At 40.8% G+C, this 24,059-nt stretch overlaps 1 protein-coding gene across 5 annotated transcripts in view; it reads left to right on the top strand.

Annotated features, from left to right (window-relative positions):
* Positions 1-24,059, top strand: part of mctp1a (multiple C2 domains, transmembrane 1a) — a 631,196-nt gene that overhangs the window by 448,222 nt on the left and 158,915 nt on the right. Inside the window, exon 17 of one of the 5 annotated variants that reach the window (XM_072583131.1) lies at positions 9,513-9,563. The exons of the other annotated variants lie outside the window; for them this stretch is intronic. Within the exon in view, the coding sequence (XP_072439232.1) occupies positions 9,513-9,527 (15 nt within the window). The 3' untranslated portion in view covers positions 9,528-9,563. Of the gene's footprint in view, positions 1-9,512; positions 9,564-24,059 lie in introns of those variants that run through there. 5 annotated transcript variants of the gene reach the window in all.

Genomic DNA, 24,059 nt, shown 5'->3' with positions numbered 1-24,059 from the left:
TTAGAATATGAACTCACCGAGCTGGTTGTTATCATGTGAATGAAGGGTGGAAGGGAATGCTGGAGCAGTACATCATTTAAGGGCTCTGAGTTACCAACCTCGGAACTGGTGGTCAATATTCGGCTGCTCCTTGGTCTTGCTTCTAGATTCTGAACTGGATTCTTAACTCAGCCACAAACCCTTTTCCCACGTGTTTCTTTCAATATAGTTCTGCGTATGCATTGGTTACTACAAATGTGGAGGCACCCTCATAAGACTCACTTTAGAGATGTGGTCCTCTATTGTCAGTTCTATGGCCTCTTCCTCGCTGTAGTGAGGTGTTTAAGAAGACATGTAAAGTCTAGTGGGTGGCCTTCCTGTTGCCTGCCCAGCCCAACCTGTGACTGATAGGGTCTCATTTCTCTGCCATTGGTATTTTATCCACAGCAGGAGGAAACTGATACCATATGAGAAGTATTACTGCTTCAGCTGCACCGCTTGGTAATTGGCAAGCTCCTTTGCTAACTTTCTGGGTCCATCAGAAGCAATTGTCTTAATCCTTCCCCCTGCCCTCTTGAACCCAGCTTGCCACCTCATTCACCTTCCTCACTAGACCTCACGAGCCCAGATTTAGCTATGCTCTTTGACAATGGGGTTAGAACAATGTCTCCTGCTACTGGCTGGTACAGCTGGGATTACAGAGTTGACAGGCATTAAATGGACTGCAGCTCTCCAAGACTCGCTCTAAAAACATTAAAACACTGTTGTCTGCATTATGTGGCCTGCAAGCAGCTGATCGGATTTTGGGTAGGATCCCCCAGCAACATTTTGGCTCAGTGCGCACAAGGACTATGGCAACCCATTAAATCCAACCCTTGATCACACTGAATATGTTTTTTTACATTTGCAATTAAAGCTTTCTTACATATTGATTGAGTGATATATCTTATTCAAAGATTGTGACTATGAAACTTGAGGACGAGACAATCTGTGGCTGAGACACAGCATAACCTCAGTTCCTAACATATAGATTGTTTTACTTTTAAACTTCTCATAGTTTCCTTTGGGAGACCACGAGCTGTTAAACCACACAATGCCTCAGGCAGAAAGCAGTTAACTCTACTCTAGAGCTTCGTTAGGGAAGAAATACCAAAGGCAAAATTTATTTCAGGTTTTGCTTTTCCATTTTTCTAAAATATTAATGATGAAATCTTGTGGAAACTAAGAAGACATTTCTCTTGTTCTGATGTTAACCTTTACCCTATTGTTTATAATATACATACATGGTATGTTTCAACATCTTTTATAGCATAATTGCACCCCTTCCGCTTAGATTTTCTATTTTATTAAGCAAATTACAAAACAGTGTACAAAAAAACATTTACAGCTGTACACAAGAGACAGCAATTTTACAAGGGAGAGGAACAGCAAAGCTAGGCCCCAAACCCTACCGTTCAACCATTTTACAGGGAGATGAGGACAAACCTCAAATCCCAGTTCCACATATGACAAGACAGTGACAATGACATTTGTACATTAGACAATACTGTTACATACAAAAGTGCAGACAATACAGACCCAGCAAGTCCCCGCCCCTCCCACCTTCCGACCACTCTAAGGCAGCCCGCCCCTTCCCACCTTTGGCCCACCCCATGCCCCTTCCAGTTCTCGGTCTGCCCTGACACACCTTTCGACCACCTGTAGGACAGTCTGCCCCAGTACCTGCCCGGAGTGACAGCGGTCAGGATGGCCTACCCACCTTCCAGCTTCACTAACCACCCTCAGCACCTTTTGACCACCTCTGGGGCAGCCCGTCCCGGTACCTGCCCGGGTTGACAGCGCTGAGGACGGCTACCCACCTTCTGGCTCTCGGTCTGCCCCTACATACCATTGGGCTCTCACCCACCCCAATGCGCCATCCGGCCAGTGGGCTATCCTGGCACACCTTCCGGCCACCTCTAGGACAGCCCGTCCCCTTCCCTGGGACGACAGCGCCTTTCTGCTTAGAAACCCGTGTTCAACCTTTATCATAGGCCCTGAGTTAATTCCAAATTTCAAAATAATTTGTATATGCTTTGAGGCATATTGCTTAAAACTAACCATTTTGGTATGGTGAAATTAATGTGTATATGTTGTAAATAGCTAATATTTATATTGTTTGCAGGTTATAGTTTGGAAAATGAGTAAATATGATGTGACTTTATTCAAGCAAAATGCCTTGTTTAGTAATCTTAGTAGCTGCAAGTTTCTAATTGGACAGAGAACTCTGCATTATTTGTTTCTGGCCCATTTTGAATCATAATTGGAGGCTTTTTTATTGGTTAGATAAAACAACTGTAAAATATTTGTGTATTAATGAATACACTAAAGTCTTGCAAGTAATTGTTGATTGTCATTTTGTAGAAATGTTTTGAGGTCTGAATATTAACAAACTGCAGATTAAAAAAATGTTGATTATGAACAAAATTGAATATTTCTAAAGCGATTGATGAATCAAACAAAAATACTCCCTCGTATCAATGCTATGAAATGTTAGGTTTAACTTTTTAAGGAATGAAGTGGCCTGTATTTACAGTGAAGATCATGGATGAGGGCATTTCAAACAGAAAAACATAAATAAGGGTGCCCTGTACATCCTGCAGAAATTAATTGCAGGATATGTTTGCATCTTTTCAAAATGTTTCTTACCTGATAGAGGCTGGACATAGGAGCTATGGGGTCTGGTAGGGAGCAGTGTTAAAATATTACAAGGGTATTATCAATAAAAAGCAGCCATGAACTTTGAAAGGGTAAGGAAATACATAAAACTGAAATAAAAGAAGTGTAAGAACTTTCATAGGCCCTAGCAGCTGGGAGAGATACAACGAATGACTGAAGCTGACAAAACGGAAACTTACAAAATTAAAAAAAACTATATTAGGACAGTGATGACCATCTAATGTGGGTCTTTTGAAAACTGATAACAGTGATATTGTCAATAGTAGGAAATAGTAGGCAGATTTGAATAATTATTTTACATCAGGACATAGGGTAAAGCAAGACCATAGTATGTCAGATCTCTCAAGGACACTAATATTGAATTGGGGGGAAAGTTTATAATGTAAATAAAGTAAGGAAGATAATGATGTTAGTAAACTAGGACAATTCCCCAGGGGCCAGATGATTCCTATCTCAGGATTTGGAAAGAAATAGGTGAGAACATTGCAGATGCCTTTACGATAATCAACCAAAACTCTTTCAATTGAGAATTATATTTTAGGAAAATTGTGCATGCCATTCCATATTTAAGAAAGCCAAAACAAGCAAATCAGGAAATTATAGATCATTCAGCAAATGAATTTCAATGTAGGCAAGTGTGAGACCATCCATTTTGGAGGTAAATAGAACAGGACGGAAGAATTTATAGAAAGCTTACCAGTCCAAACAGACTTGTGGGCCCAATTACCTAAGCCATTTAGGATGGCAGGAACAGATACAAAAAGTAGTCAAATCAACTGATGTAATGCAAGACTTATATATAGAATATATGGGGACGGAGTTTAACCTACCAACATGTAAAACCTTGGATTGCTCAGACCATGAATAGTTCTGAACACTATATCTTTTAAGAGGAGTGTACTGACCATGGACCGTTTGCAGTTTAGATCTTTTGGAATGATTCCTGATATTAAGGGTGTAGTTACAAGGTGAGATTACCCAAAAGAGGGTTGTATTCCTTGGAATTCATATGGAGGCGGACCTAATTTAAGATTTCAAGCAATTAAAAGCAGGAATAAAAGTAAGTATGTAGAAACTGTTTTTTCCTGGCCGGGAGTCCATAAAAACAGGACAAAGTCTAAATAATCATCCCAGATTTTCCATCAGTGGTATTCAAAAACACTTCCATGTGATGGCAGAAATTTTAGAACTCTCTTCTACAAATGGCTTTTGAGGATTCATTGTTAATTTTAAAAGTGAAAATTATAGTTTTGTGATAACCACAGCGATGAGGGAATATTGGACTAAAGTAGTTATACAGTGCCAAAAGCAGAAATTGCTGGAAAAGCTCAGCAGGTCTGGCAGTATCTGTAAAGTGAGCTCTGAGGATGCGTCACCAGATCTGAAACTATAACTCTAATTTCTCTTCACAGATGCTGCCAGACCTGCTGAACTTTTCCAGCAATTTCTGTTTTTGTTTCTGAAATACAACATCCACAGTCCCTCCGGTTTTTAAGTTGTTATACAGTGTTAAGTTGTAGATCAGCTATGATTTTACCAAACAGGAACAGATCATGAGGTAGTATAGTGTAGTTGAGTATCTACACTCCAATGAATGAAGATCCCATGTCAGAATGTCAAAAATAATGCAATGGCTAATCATTATAGTTGGGAATCAGATACCACAGGACAATGAAAGATCATTGGACTCAGAATTGGGTATCGGGGGCTGGACAATAGAAAGGTTAAATACTCCAAGGTTGAAGATCAGAAACCTGAGAGTTGGATGTCACAGGGGTCAAACATCATCACGGTAGGGATCATATGACATGTAGTTAGATACCATGACAGTGGGAGTGAATTGAATATGGCAGAAGTCCAGTCACAGTCAAGAGTGATGTGGCAGAAGACTGGAGGTTGGCTACCGTGGTGCCACTACTCAAGAAAGGTGGTAGGGAAAAGCCAGGGAAGTGTAGATTGGTGAGTCTGACATTGGGCAAATTGTTGGAGGGAATCCTGAGGGACAGAATTTACGTGTATTTGGAAAGACAAGGACTTATTAAGGACAGTTAACATGGTTTTGTGTGTGGGAAATGATCTCTCCCTAACTTAATTTAGTGTTTTGAAGAAGTAACAAAGAGGATTGATGAGGGCAGAGCACTTGACATGATCTATATGGACCTCAGTAAGACGTTCAAAAAGATTCCTCATGGTAGACTAGTTAGAAAGGTTAGATCACATGGAATACAGGGAGAACTAGCCATTTGGGTACAGAACTGACTCGAAGGTAGAAAACAAAGGATCATAGTGGAGGGTTGTCTTTCAGACTGGAGGCCTGTGACCAGTGGTGTGTCACAAGATTGGTATTGGGTCCACTGCTTTTCATCATTTTTATAAATGATTTTGATGTGAACACAGGAGGTAAGTTTACAGATGACACCAAAATTGAAGGTGTAGTGGAAAGCAAAAAGGTTACATCAGAGTTCAAGGGGATCTGGATCAGATGGGCCAATGGGCTGTGAAGTGGCAATTGGAGTTTAATTTAGATAAACGTGTGGTGCTGCATTTTGGAAAGGCAAATCAAGGCAGGATTTATACAATCAATGTTAAGGTCCTGAGAAGTGTTGCTGAACAAAGAGGCCTTGGAGTGCAGGTTCATAGTTTCTTGAAAATGGAGTCGCAGGTGGATAGGATAGTGAAGAAGGTGTTTGGTATGCTTTCCATTATTAGTCAGAGTATAGGCATTGGGAGGTCATATGTTGCAGCTGTACAGGACATTGGTTAGACCACTTTTGGAATATTGTGTGCAATTGTGGTCTCCCTCCCATCAAAAGAATGTTGTAAAACTTGAAAGGGTTCAAAATGATTTACAAGGATGTTGCCAGGGTTGGAGGGTTTGAGCTATAGGGAGAGTCTGAACAGGCTGGGGCTGTTTTCCATGGAGTGTCAGAGACTGAGGGGTGACCTTATAGAGGTTTATAAAATCATGAGGGGCATGGATAGGGTAAACAGTCAAGGTCTTTTCCCTGGGGTGGGGGAGTCCAGAACTAGAGGACATAAATTTAGGGTCAGAGGGGAAAAATTTAAAAGGACCTAATGGGCAACCATTTCATGCAAAAGGTGGTGCGTGTATGGAATGAGCTGCCAGTGGAAGTGCTGAAGGCTGGTACAATTGTGACATTTAAAAGGCACCTGGATGGGTATAGAACTAGCAAGTGTTTAGAGGGATATGGTCCAAGTGCTGGCAAATGGGACTAGAGTAGGTTATGATATCTGGTCGGTATGGATGTGTTAGACCGAATGGTCTGTTTCTATGCTGTACATCTCTATGACTCTATGACATGCAGTTAGGCTTGATGGATCTGGAGGAAATACTCTACATGGCAAACAAGCAAAATATTAAAAGGTAATCATTTCATCTTTCTAGCGTTTTTCATCTCTTTCCATATGTCAGTTTTCCAAGACCAGGCAGTATCAGCCATTATTAGTGAAAAATATTTTAAAATAGAAGCACACAATTTTCTGAAATGATATCAGAAATTGCCAAGCCTCCCGGGAGCAGGTTGGCTGCCCATGCCCCTCAACTATTGATGTTTCTCTATTCGAAGTATAGGTAGCAGAGTGGGGTCAGTTTTGAGTTTGTTTTAAATTTTTATCTTCCCACCTGCTCCTAATCCTTCTACTTATGGGTTTTAAAATGCCTCCCATATGCTTGGGAAAAAATACATTTTTCCTTTATTAAGAAAACAAGTAGCAGAAAAACGCTGACATAAAGGGCAAGTAGAACATCTCTGATTATACTGCATGCTGTAATATTATTAAAATATTAATACTAAGGGATTTCAGGTCAATACCAAATTTGTGCTTCAATCTAAGGATGTCATAATGTAATTTTTAGATTGTGGCAAAATAATTGATAATCACTGTATTACAGAATAACAATAATCCTACATTTTGATTAGAAATGCAGGTTTGTTTGCCCAAGGATAAAATGTTTCCTGAAGGTAATACTGCATCCTCAATTGATATATCACATGTTTCAATTATGACAAGGTCTCACAATAGAGAAGAAAAACACATGATGTCATGGGGTTTGTAGATCACAGTACATAAACTTTTCTGATTGCTTGAAAGACAGAGTTGTGTTCTTTCTGGCAGCTCTTGAGGGAATTCTGATAAGATCATTTCTGACTGAGGGAGATATTTCAGTATAATAATCTCTTCCCTTCAGTTCATTATGGGAGAAAAAAGTATAAATTGTAGAAGCTATGTTCAGCTGAAAGCAGCATAATGCCAGTGTCTTGTCATGCACCGATGGACTAGAGGTCTCAGGACCCCAGCAGAGATTTTTACACCCCAAATGCACTGCATCAAACTATGTGATCTTCCATATTGTCTCGTAACAAAAGCAAATAGGCAGTCTGCTGTGGTCCAATAAACTGAAGGATACACGCAGGAAGTCATCTAGGGAAAAGATGTTCATACTTTAGGAATATTGCGTGCAATTTTGGTCTCCCTCCTATTGAAAGGATGTTGTAAAACTTGAAAGTGTTCAGAAAAGATTTACAAGGAATTTGTCAGGGTTGGAGCTATAGGGAGAGGCTATATAGGCTGGGGCTGTTTTCTCTGGAACGTTGGAGGCTGAGGGGTGACCTTATAGAGGTTTATACAAGCATGAGGGGCATGGATAGGGTAAATAGACAAGGTCTTTTCCCTGGGGTGGGGAGTCCAAAACTGGCGGGCATAGGTTTTGGGTGAGAGGAAAAAGGCTTAAGAACTTTTTACGCAGAGAGTGGTGCATGTATGGAATGAACTGCCAGAGGAAGTGGTGGTACAATTACAACATCAACAGCAACTTGCAAACCCAGCCAATCTCCCACTATACATTTATGCATCTAAATATCAATCTTATGTATCTTTAATGATGATACAAATCCTCACTTGCCAAGAGCACAATGGGAGAGAACAGCCTGCTCCCAGAAGATTAGATATTTGCTGGTTGGATAAGAGAAATATCCATCCATCCTGAATGCTGAACAGGTTTGATCTTGGACTGGCTGATCTTTTTCTGACTATCAGTTTCCTGTGTTGAAATGTTTTCTGCCTATTAATTTTAATTGATGGAAAATTGTGGATACAGAATCAGCACTTTTCTACTGTATGATCCCGGTGAATGAGGCTATGCTACAAGGTGAAGAAATCCAGAGATGCAACCCTATAATTAATGTCAAGAATGAGTGAATGCTGCAGAGCCCATTGAATGCCACTAGCTAGTAATAACAAACAGGATGGATAGCTGAAGTAAATTGAAAAGGCAGGAAGATATTTTTCCAATGACCACAATATAAGGTACTCCAAAGTGTGCAAATAAAATTAAGGCACAAGTCAGTCATTTTCTGATTGAATGACACAAGATTTTCGAGGGGTTGAATGGCCTACGTCATACTCAGAGGCAGTCTTGAATCAGCAAGTCACACTTCATTTACATGTTGAGAGTCCTTAATACTGATCCAGTTCCCTGAGAGCCAGCTCCCAGAGTGAACAGAATCTCTGACACTCCTGTTGTTATCTTGTCAGGCAGGGCACCCTGATTGGACCAGATTTACAGCCCTAGTCTGGGAACTCATACTCTATGAGGTCCACCTGACTGACCTCGTTACAATCACTACAGTAACCATGAATGTTTTCAGGTTATTTCAATACAATGCTAATGAATCTTATGTTTACAGACTAGCTTAATAGTGTATTTTGCAGACCACTATTATTCACTGGTGTACTTCCTGGAAGTTTCATTTCACTATGGTTTCAATGAAAATATATAAAATAAATGAACTTTGGTACTGTATGTGTAAACTATGCAACACATCAGGTTATTAGTGTCCCTTAATATATGTTGGAAAAGTGTAATATTTACCAGTGGGCTACAATAAAATAAAACTGAATAGCATTCCAGCTCAGATCATATGATTCAATTGCAAGAATTTATTTTGCTGCTAGTTAATGTTAAAGGTTTCTATGGCCATATAATAGAAAAGAATAGTGACGGAGGACTGGTGAAATAACTCCATAGAGGCTGGTATCGCATCACCAATTCATCCTTTACTTATATGCGTGTAATACTTGACACTGGTCTGGCTTCATCAGAGACAGCTCTCAGAGTGAGCAAATCTCTGACACTCCTAGTTATATTATGAGCCAGGGCCCCCTGATTGGACCATATTAACAGTCCCAATCAGGGAACTCATATTCTATGAGGTGCACCTCACTGACCTCATTACAATTGCTGCAAGATGTAGAAAGGTAAATTACAAATAGAGATAGAGGGAATAGCTGATTAAATGAGTACTTTGCATCTGTCTTTAGCGAGGAAGGGAATGCTACCAAAATTGTTGTGAAAGATAAGGTTCTGGGCACTTCTTGTAGGTAGCTGACAAGCAGGTAGAAATAAAACCCAGAGTTTAAAAGGCTCAGCTGCAGGTGATGATGTTACATAGGTTAAGCATACAGCCTATGTCACCCCCAAAGCTTGCTTTCATTGAAACATAGACTCTGAAATTCTTCCAGATCCAGTGGTCTCAAATGCTGCCTCACCAGAGGTGCATTTCAATGGTTTGCATGGCCATCCACAGAAAATTTGGCATTTATCTCGTGACAAGGAGTTTTCCAGACAGACTGATTTAAAGCCGCATTGCCTGTACCAGCACTTCCAATGTGGGAAACATTACTTGCATTTACTGCCTGTTTGCAGTCTCACTTCATTTATCAGTTTCAGGACATGAACAAACTAAATTGGGTCAAGATCAAGTAGACTCATTGGACCTTTTTGTTTATTGTAGGAAAATGAGCCATGAGCGAAAACAAGTTCTTCCTGCCACCTTGTTACCAAGTTTCTCCCTTTCTGGGGATGTTGCTGATGACTTGACCAGTGGATATCAGAATTGACTGCACTTTTCCCTCATTAAATATCATTCAATATTATTATCACTAGATAGCAGAGGCATGATGCTTTGTCCTGTGGATTCTTTTACTCCCAATACTGATTACTACTGAACCGAAGTGTAACCACCTCACTGCTGAGTGTTTAAAGATCCTCTTCCATTCAAATGCAGATGGATATCTACACAAATGCCAAATTGCGCAACCAAGGATTCCATTCCTTATCATTCCATTCATTCTTTGTTCTGAAACATACATACATAAGACTCAAAACATTAACTCTGTTTCGCTCTCCACTGATGCTGCCAGCCCTTCTGAGTTTTTGCAGCAATTTCTATTTTTATTTCATATTTCTAGTAGCTGCACGGTTTTGTTTTTGTGCTAGCATTGTAGCACATATTATTACAGTAAGGGAAGTGGTGTCATTTTAATCAATAAGATCAAATCTGTATAAATAATTAATACACAGCTATTTGTAATCCAATATGATTTTGAAGAGACTGGCTATTGGAACTGTGTAAGAGCAGACCCCGCGTTACCTACCACATTCTCTCAGGGGTCAAATTCCCTTTTACCTTTCTAATGAAACACCTGCACATTGAGTTCTCTCTCATTTCACCACAAGAGAACAGTCTCATTGTGGCTGGAAGTAGTTTGTTTCTGGGAGAAAAAGAGACTAGTTTTGGATCTGAAAAGAAGACAAGGCTATGATTGCTCATGAGACCCCAAGCATCGTTGCTTTTGTAAGAAAACAAATTTGCAGTTATTTTATCTAGCATTTAGTATTGAATGGTCACAGATAGTCTCCGTGGTGTATTCTACAAGGCAAAAGAAAGAGCACTTGTTCAGCATGAAGAAAGAATACAAGCTCTTATTCTTAGAACTTCCTTTATCAATACAGGGTTTAGTATGGAGTTGAAAATATTTTGGTTGCAACCTCAGCACCAAACACCTGTTTTAAATTTCAATAAATAAGGCATTGTGAGAAATGCTGAAAAATGTTTGTGGCCGCATTGTGGTTCTTTGATACATTGAAATTGCAGTTTTCCTCAGGCCAATACACAGTGTCAATGAGTCATGTCATTTTTTTTAAGGCAGGGTCACGTCCTGGAATAATGAACTCCCTATTACCACTTTTGTTCTTGAAGCCAAACTTTGTTTGACTTGACCTTAGTTAACTTGAAACAGTAATGAGTATAAATTCAGAGGCTGTCTTAGTCCAGCACTCCTTGTAAAAATGAACAATTAAAATTCCTGACTTCATATTCAGTGTCAGCTGCTGAAAAGCACTAGTTAGTAGCCATCTGGTAGTAAGCTGGAGATTGGAATGGATAAGAGGCACTCTTTCCCCGCAGCAACAATGGAAGCCCTATTACAAACAGATTCAAAAAATGTATCTTCTAACTAAATGGACAGTGGCAAGGGCTTAGTTATTTTCCAAGGCCAATTTGGAAGTTTTTTTTAAAAGAAAACAGGCGTAATGTTCCATTAAAGTAAATTTTTAAAAAATTACATGCAAGTTTTAAAAATATGTTTCCTCCATATACCTTAACAAATTATGTTTGAACCTTAATAAAAATTGAAAGTGTTAGAGAGAGAAACAAAGCTAGCATTTCAATTCCAATATGACAATTCTTTGAAACTTACATTATTTGTATTTCCAACAACTGGAATCTCTTGCAACTGCAGTATGTTTCTTTTATCTTTGAACTGCAACTACATTAACTCCTCTGTTCAGTAATTTTTTGATAATTTTTTTTGAAGATGTACAAAGTTACCAACTGGATTCAATAAATACACTGTAATATTTAAAGCAGCTCATGGTAGATAATTAATTGATTTTGCTTTTACTATGTATTCATTCTGAAAAGTTATGCATTTTTCATTCCTTTCATGAATTTCAAAGCATAGTAGGATAAAATGTAGTGAAAGTTAGCAAATCTGCCAGTATGAAGGGATTGAATGGACATCAATGAATATCATTAAATTGAGTGTTCTTGTTGAGTGTGTAATATTACCAATGGGAAATTTAACGCAATGTGTCTTCCATCTCAGTATTTTATTCCTCCTTCAGAAATGTCATTAACAAAGTACATTTATATAGCTTCCTTTTGACATTTCACAGAAGAAAATAATAAATAAAAGTAAATGGACCCTGGGCCATCATGGCTGTTGGGAGATGTGTAGAAACCCTGAATAAAAGTGGGTTTAATAAAATCCTTTCATGATGCAAAGAGGAAATGTGAAGGGTTTAGTGATGGTGCTCCGAAAGGAAAACCAAGGCATTTTGTTACCAATAAGGGGCAAAGGGACAGAATTGCACAGGAGACCAGACTCATAAAGCAAGAGGAAGCAGGCAACATAGAAAACTGGTGGCCAAGGAAAGATGTGAATGGAATTGAAGATGAGGCTGCATTGTTTAAATCTAATGAAGGAAAACATTAACTTGAGTAGAAAGGAAAGTTGAGTTGAAGAGTGTGATGCTGTAAAATCACAGCCGGTCAGGCAGTATCCGAGGAGCAAGCGAATCGATGAAGGGCTTATGCTTATGCTTATGCTCGAAATGTAGACTGTCCTGACGAGGGAGTTGCAGAGGGAGTGGTCTTTCCACAACCCCCACCAACCCAACCTCCAGTCCCGGCACCTTCCCCTGCAACTGCAAGAAATGCAAAACTTGTGCCCACACCTCCCCCCTCACTTCCCTCCAAGGCCCCAAGGGATCTTTCCATATCCATCACAAATTCACCTGCACCTCCACACACATCATTTACTGCATCCACTGCACCCGATGTGGCCTCCTCTACATTGGGGAAACAGGCCGTCTACTAGAGGAACATTTCAGAGAACACCTCTAGGACACCCGCACCAACCAACCCAACCGCCTCGTGGCTGAACACTTTAACTCCCCCTCCCAATCCACCAAGGACTTGCAGGTCCTTGGCCTCCTCCATCGCCAGACCATGGCAACATGATGCCTGGAGGAAGAGCGCCTCATCTTCAGCCTAGGAACCCTCCAACCACAAGCGATGAATGCAGATTTCTCCAGCTTCCTCATTTCCCCTCCCTCCACCTTATCTCAGTCCCAACCCTCGGACTCAGCACCGCCTTCCTAACCTGCAATCTTCTTCCCGACCTCTCCGCCCCCACCCCCTCTCCGGCCTATCACCCTCACCTTAACCTCCTTCCACCTATCGCATTCCCAACATCCCTCCCCCAAGTTCCTCCTCCCTACCTTTTATCTTAGCCTGCTTGGCACACCTTCCTCATTCCTGAAGAAGGGCTTATGCCCAAATCGTCAATTCTCCTGCTTCTTGGATGCTGCCTGACCTGCTGCGCTTTTCCAGCAACACATTTTTCAGCTCTGATCTCCAGCATCTGCAGTCCTCACTTTCTCCCAGGAGGAGATCTTGTTGATAAAACTACCATGGATCTTGGGGAGATCATTTTAAGTGTGAAACAAAAGAGATGGGACGATGTGAGGTATCACAGGACATGGGGAAGTGCATTAAAAACTAGGACACTGGACAGGGCAGTAGACAAATGTCAAGCTAAAGATGAAAATGTCTGTGTGAGGCAATGGTGTCATGACCTGTGAGCCAGGTTTCTGCCAACTGTCTGAATGTGAATGGACTGATCCACAATCATTTCAAGTATGGAAGAGATGTTGTTCACAACTTGGCATGAATTGATTATTGTGTAATTTTCTTATACTTGTATTCCATGATTTTAGCTATAGATATTTTCTTAATCATCCTTTGTCAGAGATGTTGCTACAGACCTGTAAACCCAATGGGACTTAACCCCAGGCTACCTAGCTCAGGGGTAGGGACATTTGGAGGTTTGGATTAGGAATTGGCTGGCTGGAAGAAGACAGAGGGTAGTAGTTGATGGTAAAGGTTCATCTTGGAGTGCAGTTACTAGCGGTGTTCCGCAAGGATCTGTTTTGGGACCATTGCTGTTTGTCATTTTTATAAATGACCTGGAGGAGGGGCTAGAAGGTTGGGTGAGCAAGTTTGCGGATGATACAAAAGTCGGTGGAGTTGTTGACAGTGAGGAAGGATGTGTCAGGTTACAGCGTGATATAGATAAGCTGCAGAGCTGGGCAGAAAGGTGGCAAATGGAGTTCAATGTGGGTAAGTGTGAAGTGATTCACTTTGGTATGAGTAACAAAAAGATGGGGTACTGGGCTAATGGTCGGATACTTGGTAGTGTGGATGAGCAGAGGGATCTTGGTGTCCATGTACACAGATCTCTGAAAGTTGCCACCCAGGCAAATAGTGCGGTGAAGAAGGCATATGGTGTACTGGCTTTTATTGGTAGAGGAATTGAGTTCTGGAGTCCTGAGGTCATGTTGCAGTTGTATAAGACTCTGGTGCGGCCACATCTGGAGTATTGTGTGCAGTTTTGGTTGCCATACTATAGGAAGAATGTGGAGGCACTGGAACGGGTGCAGAGGAGGTTTACCACGATGTTGCCTGGTATGGTAGGAAGATCGTATGAGGAAAGGCTGAGGCACTTGGGGCTGTTTTCATTGGAGAAAAGAAGGTTTAGGGGTGACTTGATAGAGGTGTACAAGATGATTAGGGGTTTAGATAGGGTTGACCATGAGAACCTTTTTCCATGTATGGAGTCAGCTATTACGAGGGGGCATAGCTTTAAATTAAGGGGTGGTAGGTATAGGACAGATGTTAGGGGTAGATTCTTTACTCAGCGAGTCGTGAGTTCATGGAATGCCCTGCCTGTAGCAGTGGTGGACTCTCCCTCTTTATGGGCATTTAAACGGGCATTGGATAGGCATATGGAGGATAGTGGGCTAGTGTAGGTTAGGTGGGCTTGGATCAGCGCAACATCGAGGGCCAAAGGGCCTGTACTGCACTGTATTTTTCTATGTTCTATTACTACAGTGCCTCAAGAGTGCTGCTATTTTGGCTTTATCATTCAACATTCTGCTAGATTATTGGACGATTGTGGAAAATGACTTTAGTAATATTATTTTTTTAAATTGGCAGTGGAGTAGGGTCAGAGAAAGAAAACTGAATTGATAGCTTCAGTTAAGCACAAAGATGCTGCTGAAGATTATAAAAGTGAAGAGAAAACATTGTAAACATAACATACTCATTAATCCGAAGGGTATGGATAAAATAGATCTCAATGATACAAAAAGTTCTATGGTCTTCTGTGGCAGTTTTTACCTCAATGACACAGGGCATGGAGGAGCCAGATTAGTGTGCCGCATAAAGCATTTTTGGAATTGTCCTAGATGTGAGAGCTGGACGAAAAAGACTTACACTATTAACAAGCGCAAGCGTATAAATTCAGATGAGGTTTTATTAAATATAAACACAAAGTGCTGAAGAAACTCAGCAAGTCTGGCAGTGTCTGTGGGGAGAGGAATAGGCTTAATGTTCTGATAACAATATGACTCATCTTTCGAAGAAGAGTCATAATGAACCTGAAACATTAACTCAGTTTTTGTCTGCAAAGATGCTGACATAAATGTTAAGTTTCTCGAGCATTTTTTGGTTCTATTTCAGATCTAAGTACTTTAATTTTATTGGTCATCATATTTTGTCTCCTAAAATCCTTCATTTCTGAGTTTAGCTGAACAAAGCAGACATATTTGCCGAGACCAGGTGACAGGAAATTTAAAGGAACCCTGCAGAAGATTTATGTAGGAAAGAGTTTTTGCTTGCAATCACATAAAAACTTTATTGCTCTTTTCATTTGAAACCGTCAGCTTCAAATCAAGTTTCTCCTGGACAAAATTGAAAGGAAGGTTAGGATGACATTTAATCAAAAAAGGCAGCAAAATGGGATTCCCAATGGAAATCACATTATTTGGCTACATGGGAAGCTGACCAAACAAGGCAGCAGCAGCAGCAAAGACACAACTCTTTTCTCAGCTTCCTTGCCAACAGAGTTTATCAAGTTAGTAGTGACATTTGTAATTTTATTTGCAAATCAATGTCATCATTGTGCCACAGCTTTAGACAAAATAGCACCAGGGGCCCAGATTTGATTCCAGCCTTGGGCAACTATCTGTATAGAGTTTGCACATTCTCCCTGTGTCTGCATGAGTCCCCTTCGGGTGCTCTGGTTTCCTCCCACCATCCAAATATGTGCAGGTTAAGTGAATTGGCCATGATAAATTGTCCATAGCATTCAGGGATGTGTAGGTGAGGTGCATTAGTCAGGGATAGGGGTAGGGGAAGGGGTCTGAGTGGGTTACTCTTCAGAGGGTCAGTGTGGACTTGTTGGGCTGGAGGGCCTGTTTCCACATTGAAATGATTCTACGATCTATGATGTTCACCCTTATGACCAGAACTGCAAAGCAGATCCATAGTTATGATTGCATTTACCACAATAGCAGAAGTAAAATTGTCTGTAAGTCTTTTAATGCCGAGACAGATCAGATGATTTCTACCATGTCAGTCTCTTTGTGCTTTGTACTAACTGGGCAGGTCACAAAATCTGTTTGTTGAGTTATCAAACTGTCAAATTTGATTTGGTCAAAAGCAATGGGCAAACATGCTTCCTGATTCATGAGATGTTTACAAATGAAGCATAACACCTGGACTGTCTTTTTTAGTCTTTTGTGTCCATGCATTTTCTAGTAAACAATGACTGTTTGTAGTTTTTCAAACTTAACTAATCAAGAGATTTCAACTGCTGTTAAACAGTAATGAATCTGTAGACTCACCCTCACCTTTCTCTCTTTATCCCTCTAAGTTTGTTTTCTACAGCTCTCTGTTCAAGCTTCACCTCTTGCTGCTCTCTCTGTCACTTTTTAAGAATTTATTTCAGGGATGAGGATATTATTTGGGTCAACATTTATTGCCCATCCTTGCCTTTGAGATGATAGTGAGCTGCCTTCTTGAACCATGCTGTCAATGTGCTGTCGGCAGATCCACAATGCCTTTAGCGAAGAAGTTCTAACATTTTGAAATAAAAGCAAAATGTTTCCAAGTGAAGGTGGCGAGTGGCTTCGAGGGGAACTTGCAGATGGTGATATTTCCATATTTCTGCTGCCTTTGTCCTTCTACATACTAGTGTTAGCTTGGAAGGTGCTGTCCATGGAGTCTCGGTGAATTTCTGCAGTGCATCTTGTAGATAATACAAACTGCTGCTACTGAGTGTTAGTGATAGAGGGAGTGAATACTTGTGAATGCGTTGCCAATCAAGTGGGCTGCTTCGTCCTGGGTAGTATCAGGCTTCTTGAATGTTGTTGGAGCTGCACTCATCCAGGCAAGTGGGAAATATTCCATCACACTCCTGACTTGTGCCTAGTAGATGGTGGACAGACTGGAGTCAGGAGATGAGTTATTCACAGTAGTATTCCTAGCCTCTGACTTGTAGTTCAGTGTCTGGTCAATGGTAACCCCAGCATATTGATATTGGAGGATTCAGTGATGGTAATGCCCATGAATGCCAAGGAATGATGGGTAGATTTCTTCTCCTTGGAGATGGCCATTGCCTGGCAGCATGTGTCACTTGCTACTTGTCAGCCTAAACTTTCATATTGTCCAGGTCTTGCTGCATTTGAAGATAGACTGTTTTAATCATCCAGGCCAGTCACTCTGACCTCACCTCTGGAATTTTTCCATGTTTGAATTATGATTGTAGCTCAGGAGCTAAGTGATTCCACTGGAAATCAAACTGAGTGGAAATGAGCAAGTTATTATGAAGGGAGTGCTACTTGGTAGCACTGTTGTTGACACCTTCCATGACTTTACTGACAATCCGGAGTAGACTGATTAGGTGGTAATTATTCAAGTTGTTTGTTTTTTGTGAACATACCTGGGTAGGTTTCCACATTGTCAAGTAGGTGCCAGTGTTGTAACTGTCTTGGATGAGTTTGGCTATGCAGTTTTCAGTACGATTGCAGGAATGTTGTCAGAGCCAATAGTCTTTGCTGCATCCAGTGCTTACAATGATTTTTTGCTATTATGTGGCAAGATTTGAGTAGGCTGAAGATTGGCATCAGTGATGCTTAGGACCACTGGAGGAGGCTGAGATGGATCATCCACTTGGCACTTCTGACTGAAGATTGTTGTGAAAACTTCAACCTTAGTCTTTGCACTGATGTGCTAGGCTGCCCCATAATTGAGAATGGGAATATTTGTGGATCTCACTCCTTCAGTAAGTTGTTTAATTGTCCACCACCATTCATGACTAGATGTGGCAGGACTGTAGAGCTTAGATCTAATCTATTGGTTATAGAATCACTTAGATCTGGCTATCATTTGCTTTTTATGCTGCTTACCACCCAAGTAGACCTGTTTTATAACTTCACTGAGTTAATACCTCATATTTAATTTGCCTGGTGCTGTTCCTGGCATGCCCTCCTGCAATCCTCATTAAACAAGGGTTGACCCTCTGTTTTGATGGTAGTGGTTGAGTGTGGGATATGATGGGTCATGAGGTTGCAGATTATGTTTAAGGACAATTCTGCTGCTGTTAGTAGTCCACAGCACCTTATAGAAGCCCAGTCTTGAATTGATAGATCTGTTTGAAGATGATCCAACTTAACAATATTGTTGTGACACAAATCCCTGCTTCCTCTGTCACTGTTGCTCCTCTGTCAATGCTTTCCTTTTTGCTGTTGCTACCTTTTCACTGTCCTGTTTCTGTTTCAACATTGGTTAGACTCCAACAACAGCACCAAGAAAGGTCTCTGACTCATACTTGTCAAGAGAGAGGCTGATACTGAAATATTCCCAGGTGTAGGGTTTCTGGTTTGCGATCTGGTTTTAGGTGGTTTGAATCCCTACTTCTGATACTGGACTTATTTAGCAAATGTAAAAGAAAGAAACAGAAAACAGTGCAAAGAAATCTCTGTTTATTTAACTACAAAAGGTAAGTATAATACAATAAATAAAAGGCAAACGCAGTAAAACAGTGAAATTGACACAATTACACAGAGCTGAAAATGTGTTGCTGGAAAAGCGCAGCAGGTGTTCTCTGAAACGTTCCGCAAGTAGGCGGCCTATCTCCCCAACATAGAGGAGGCCACATCGGATCCCCTATCAGCGTTCCGAAAAGACCACTCTCTCCGTGTCTCCCTCGTCAGGTCCACTCACCTGCACCTCCACACACATCATTTACTGCATCCGCTGCACCCGATGTGGCCTGACCTGCTGCGCTTTTCCAGCAACACATTTTCAGCTCTGATCTCCAGCATCTGCAGTCCTCACTTTCTCCTACAATTACACAGAGGACAGTAATTAGATACATTACTAAATTGAATACAGATTAAACACTATTAGAATGAAATAGTAGGTTTTTATCACAGAAGCTATTATTAGGCTTCCTACGCTTGGGGTTCGCTGCACTGTAACCACCCACCTCCCCCTCCCTGCTAGTTAACTTTGGGGCCTCGGGAGTTAAGCTCACCACTGGGGAGAATTCACAATGTTGAACTACAGGTGGCTGTTCCTGCTTGCCATACCCTGTACCTCGCTGAAGACTTTGGATGGTGTAGGCCTTCATTCTGGTTTGAGTCTGCTGATGTGGTAGGATGCATTTTGGATTTATTGGGTGAGTACTTGGTTCTTCCTGCTTTCTGGTCAGTTTTTACCTCAGGATGTGCCTGAAGCCTTGTGCTGGTGGTCGGGTTGGTAGCGTTCAGAGGCTGTTGTTGCTCAAGTCTGCTGGTCGTGGTCGGTCGCTGTTGGTTCCCCTGGTAAGGAAGAAGCCTGTGTGGTAGGTTTTGGAATGGCCATTGGGATCCCTCTTCTGGAGACAGCTGAGCAGTTCACTCTTGGGGTGGTAACTATCCTGGGACCCTTGTCCTTGTGGTTGCTGTGGGATAGCTTTCTCAGGTCCGATCAGGGCCTGCAATTATACTAATTGCGGCCTGTTACCTTCGCACCAAATCTGAGCTTGCTACTGTGTAGCTGATATTCCCCCTTGAGGTCAGTTGGCTTCTTAATAATTAAGAGTAGGTGTGAATGTACTCTGATTCAGTGGAATATCCAGTATCTCTGTGCATGAATATTAATTGAAGTTGAATGTCTTGGTATCTGTATAGGCCCCGTTATGTCTGGATTGGGGGTAGCTTGAAGGCTAAAAATTAGGTTTCAGTCTAGAGTGTTAAGTCTAGTTAATTGTTCTTTTAGAATCAAGGTGTAAATTGGATTTTCAGGTTGAACAATAGTTTCAGAAGGGCAGCTATCTCTGTGTGTACTTTCCCAGAGCATAGCCCAGCTGCCTTGTTCTTTTACTTTTTAAAGTTGCTTGAAACATCCAGGAGTTTGGTCCAGTATTTCAGAATGTGGGGATTTTTGCTCAGTTCTACACAGGGCAACCTCCAAATTGGCCATTTCTGGGTTTGCCATGCTTGGATGCAGCTGCTGATGCACCCCGAAGAACATTAGAAGGAGTTTTAATTTAATGTTCAGGATGGCCCATGGGGAAGGAAGCAAAACCCCATTGGGTACAGCGTCAAAGCTGCAGTGGGTGCCTTACCTCCATGTGACCCTGTCTCTGGAGCATTGGGCCTTTGGCTTTGTTGACCAATGGGCTGGTGGCCCCTGTTCACAGCAGGGAAACAACACTGAAGAATTTCTGTAAGTAGTGGCTTGATTATTTAAACTGGGAGAAAGTGAGCACTACAGATGCTGGTGATCAGAGTCGAAGAGTGTGGTGCTGGCAAAGCACAGCTGGTCAGGCAGCACCTGAGGGGCAGGAGATTGACGTTTCAAGCGTAAGCTCTTCATCACTAAATTGTCTATTCTCCTTTGTGTACCTATCTAGCAGAGGGAATGTTTTGGAGAACCAGCCCACTGCAGCTCACCACGAAGTTGTTGGCTCACTATATTTCGACCATTAACATTCTGCTTAGGAAACTGTATACATGAAATAATATATATGACAAGAGAAAATCTTGGTTTATGAAGATCTTTTCATAAGCACCATGCATTTTGAAATCCTTTACAGACATGAAGTATTTGTTGTCATGTAGGTAAGGTTGTATTAGTGGGTAGGAGGATGCTCTCCTTTTCCCTCTACTGAGTGGAAACAGCTACTTAATTTACAGTTGTTGAGGAACAACCAATATTAGCTCTTAATGAGAAGAGGCATCATATAGTTAATTATTAACATCATATAGATAGTTCCTAGTTCTCAGCTGCATTTTAGCAATTTGGTACAGGTTGCACTAGCTCATCAGGCACTGTGACTAAGGCAATTGGAATCACAGATGGCAACTGTCTCCTTTAATATTCAGATGTATTCTCCTGATTTCTCCAGCCAAGACTATATGGTATTATCAGAATGAATAGAACTTAATGTCGTTCCCATGATAAACTCAGTCACAGCCATTTGTCTTACACAACAGGAAATGTAGCACACAAACTACAATGTTGCAATTGGTGAGTAATAGTAATATGTTTTTTATACTTTATAAAGTATATTGAGAAATAAGTATTAGCCAAACTACTGGGGATTAGGCCCGGGGTCTTCCTTGAAAAAGTGTCATGTGATTTTCTGAACCCACCTCAGAGGGCAGAGTTGTGGTTTAAACTTTCATCTGAAAGATGGCATCTCTGACAGTGCAGTGTTCCCCCAGAATAGCACTAGACATTGCACCAATGTCAAGTATCTTCCAACTCAGCCTGAGCAAGCAGTTGAATGGAGGGTGGAATTGGTGACTGATCTGTGCAGCTTCTGAAGTCAGTGTATTCAGTATGATAATGTGACAATGGAGGCATCGGTTAAGCAGTATATTTGATACAATTCCAGTATTCATAAGAGGTTTGGAAAATATCCTGAATATTTTGAAAAAGAGTTTGAAAATCCAAATAAAAATTAATATGAATTATTCACCATTGTGAAATTCACTCTTCGTAATTAACACACTTAGAAAGACATATTCACAGCTATGATTTTATTTGGTAAAACAATGGGTTTCCACTTCTCTGTGAATTGGCCACTTAAATGGAAGATTAAATGGCATGTTAGCAAATACAGAAGTTGAATTTCATCCTTTAAGGAAATTAATATAAAATCAAAGTTATGATAATCTGCTTGCAGTAGAAGCACTGTAAAAACATATTAGCATCTTTCACTTGGTCAAACTGGAATTTTGCTGAAAAGACAGACATGTTGCCAAAACTTTTCATCAGCAGAAATTCAAAAATGCCCAATTTCAAATGATCACACCAATTATACTACAGGAGGAAAGGGTGACAAGCAGTTAGAAAATCATTCACGATTGGCAAAGCATTGCCATGGAGTAAGCAGCAGGGAGCTATCGGCTCCATGTGTTTCTGTCTAATTCATAAATAGTGCAAGGTTCAAACTTGTTCCTTTTGTTTGCACAGAACAGGTTCTTGCATAAAAATGTATGTCATCTCTAACAAACATAATTGAGCCATGTTATGAACTCAACTGATTTCTCTTAACTTTATTTTCCTCATTTTCTTCATTCTTCCAGGAGGTGTGAGCATGGCCACTTGTCCAGCATTCTGGTCAATGCTGGACTCCACTGTCTCCCAATTCCCCAACTTCTTCAAAGCTTTGGAGCAATCTCAAAATGGAGCACTTAGCATCACATGCTGTGGTCGATGCAAATAGGATAGATGTGTTTACAAGCTAGCTGGATAATTACAAGAGATGGAAAGGGAAGAATAACATACTGATTGGCCGAGATGTAGTAAATTGCCTGGGAGAAGGCTTATATAAAGCATGAATGCTGCAAGGTTTATATTTTGGAAGTTGTTTTCTGAAGTATTCCACCTTTGTCTTTCCGTCAGATTTTCCAAGCAGTCAGCACTCACTGTCATTCTATGGCAGCACAATTAATATCAATGACAACATTGTTAAAATGCCCGAGTTCTCATATACAGCCATAGAAGTATGTGGTCAAACAGCTCTGTGCAGAATCTGCATTTTTTTTTTGAGTAGAATTATATATAGATCTAATGAGGTAAAGTCAATGTTTTGCCACAATTACAATAAATCATGAACAAGCACACTTTGTAGGCTGTCAAAAACATGTTATACACTAGAAATTCACCTCACAACCAATGCTGTAATAATATAAGGCTTTACATTTTAGCCTGTGTTACACAGACACTTAGATAGAGTTCTCTTAAAGGACTTGTGGTGCAAACAAACCCAGATTGAGGTAGCCTCCTTCTCAGGTTCCATACCCATTTATTCTCCAGTGAAGTGCTTTATTAGAACTTAAGTGAACCTCTCTAGTTACTTCAGAAGTCATGATTAGTGATCCAGACAGTTTTGTTGCATAAAGCTTTAAATTCAGTGCAGATTGCCCAGTGTTAAGGCTGAAATATTGTTCTTCACCACTAGATGGTAGTACTGCATCACAAATATTAAGTAAGTCTCCATTGGAAAGAACTTGAACAATCTTTTTGTTTTGCGTTTTTTTCAAACTCAGGATAACTCCGAGCATTTTCCATTCAAAGAGTACATTTGAAGTACAGTCATTGGTGTAGTTTAGGGAAGTAAGCAACCGATTTGTACATAGCAAAGTCGCAAAATAGCAATGATTGACCTAATGCCAAAAAACAGGAAAATCAACATTTCGGGCAAAAGCCCTTTATCCGTATTTCCTGATGAAGGGTTTTTTTTTGCTTGAAAGTCGATTTTCCTGCTCCTTGGATACTGCCTGACTTCCTGTGCTTTTCCAGCACCACTCTAATCTAGACTCTTAAGTTCTAGCATCTGCAACCCTCACTTTTGCCTAATGCCAAGAAAGCTGAGCGAGTTCTTGTTTTAGTGTGTGCAATTATCAGATGTTGAAGTGGTCCATTTCTATGTGCAGCAAGACCTGAACAACATTCAGGCTTGGACTTACAAATAAGTAACATTCACACAACAGCAGTGCCAGGTAATGCCAATCTCCCAACAAGATAGAATCTAACTATTTCAAATTGGCATTTAAATGATATGATCATCAACAAATTCCCCATTATCAGCATTCTCGGGAGCTACCATTGACCAGACACTGAACTGGAGCAACCACATAAAAGGTGTGAGAAAAAAGCAGGACAAAGGCTAAAAGTCCTCACCTCCTACCTCCCCAGGGTCTGCCCACTTTCTACAAAGTACAAGCTAAGGGTGCAAAAGAAGACTCTTTTTCTCCTGGATGGCTGGTACTTCAAAACACTCAAGAAACTCAACATCAACCAGTTCAAAGCAACCTACTTGACTGGCACCCCATCCACCATTAGCATGCATGACCAGTTCCATCCATGCTTTGTCTTTACTGTATACATCCCCCACCCCGCCCCTTGCAAATACTGCATCCACACCTCCCTTTCACAATTGTTATGCTCTTTTTCCTCCAGCCTACAGTCCCCAATCCTGAAGAATAACTTGCCAAGTCTCTTTCATGGCAATGACCACCTTGATCCTTCCACCCCCTTTGCCTGTAGTTCTGTGGATGAATCTGATAATAACTGTCACCCATCTGTTTGAGT

The sequence above is a fragment of the Chiloscyllium punctatum genome, chromosome 2 (assembly GCF_047496795.1).
Source record: "Chiloscyllium punctatum isolate Juve2018m chromosome 2, sChiPun1.3, whole genome shotgun sequence".
NCBI lineage: Eukaryota > Metazoa > Chordata > Chondrichthyes > Orectolobiformes > Hemiscylliidae > Chiloscyllium > Chiloscyllium punctatum.
Note: the sequence above shows the minus strand (reverse complement) of the source record. Positions and strands in the feature narration are given on the sequence as shown.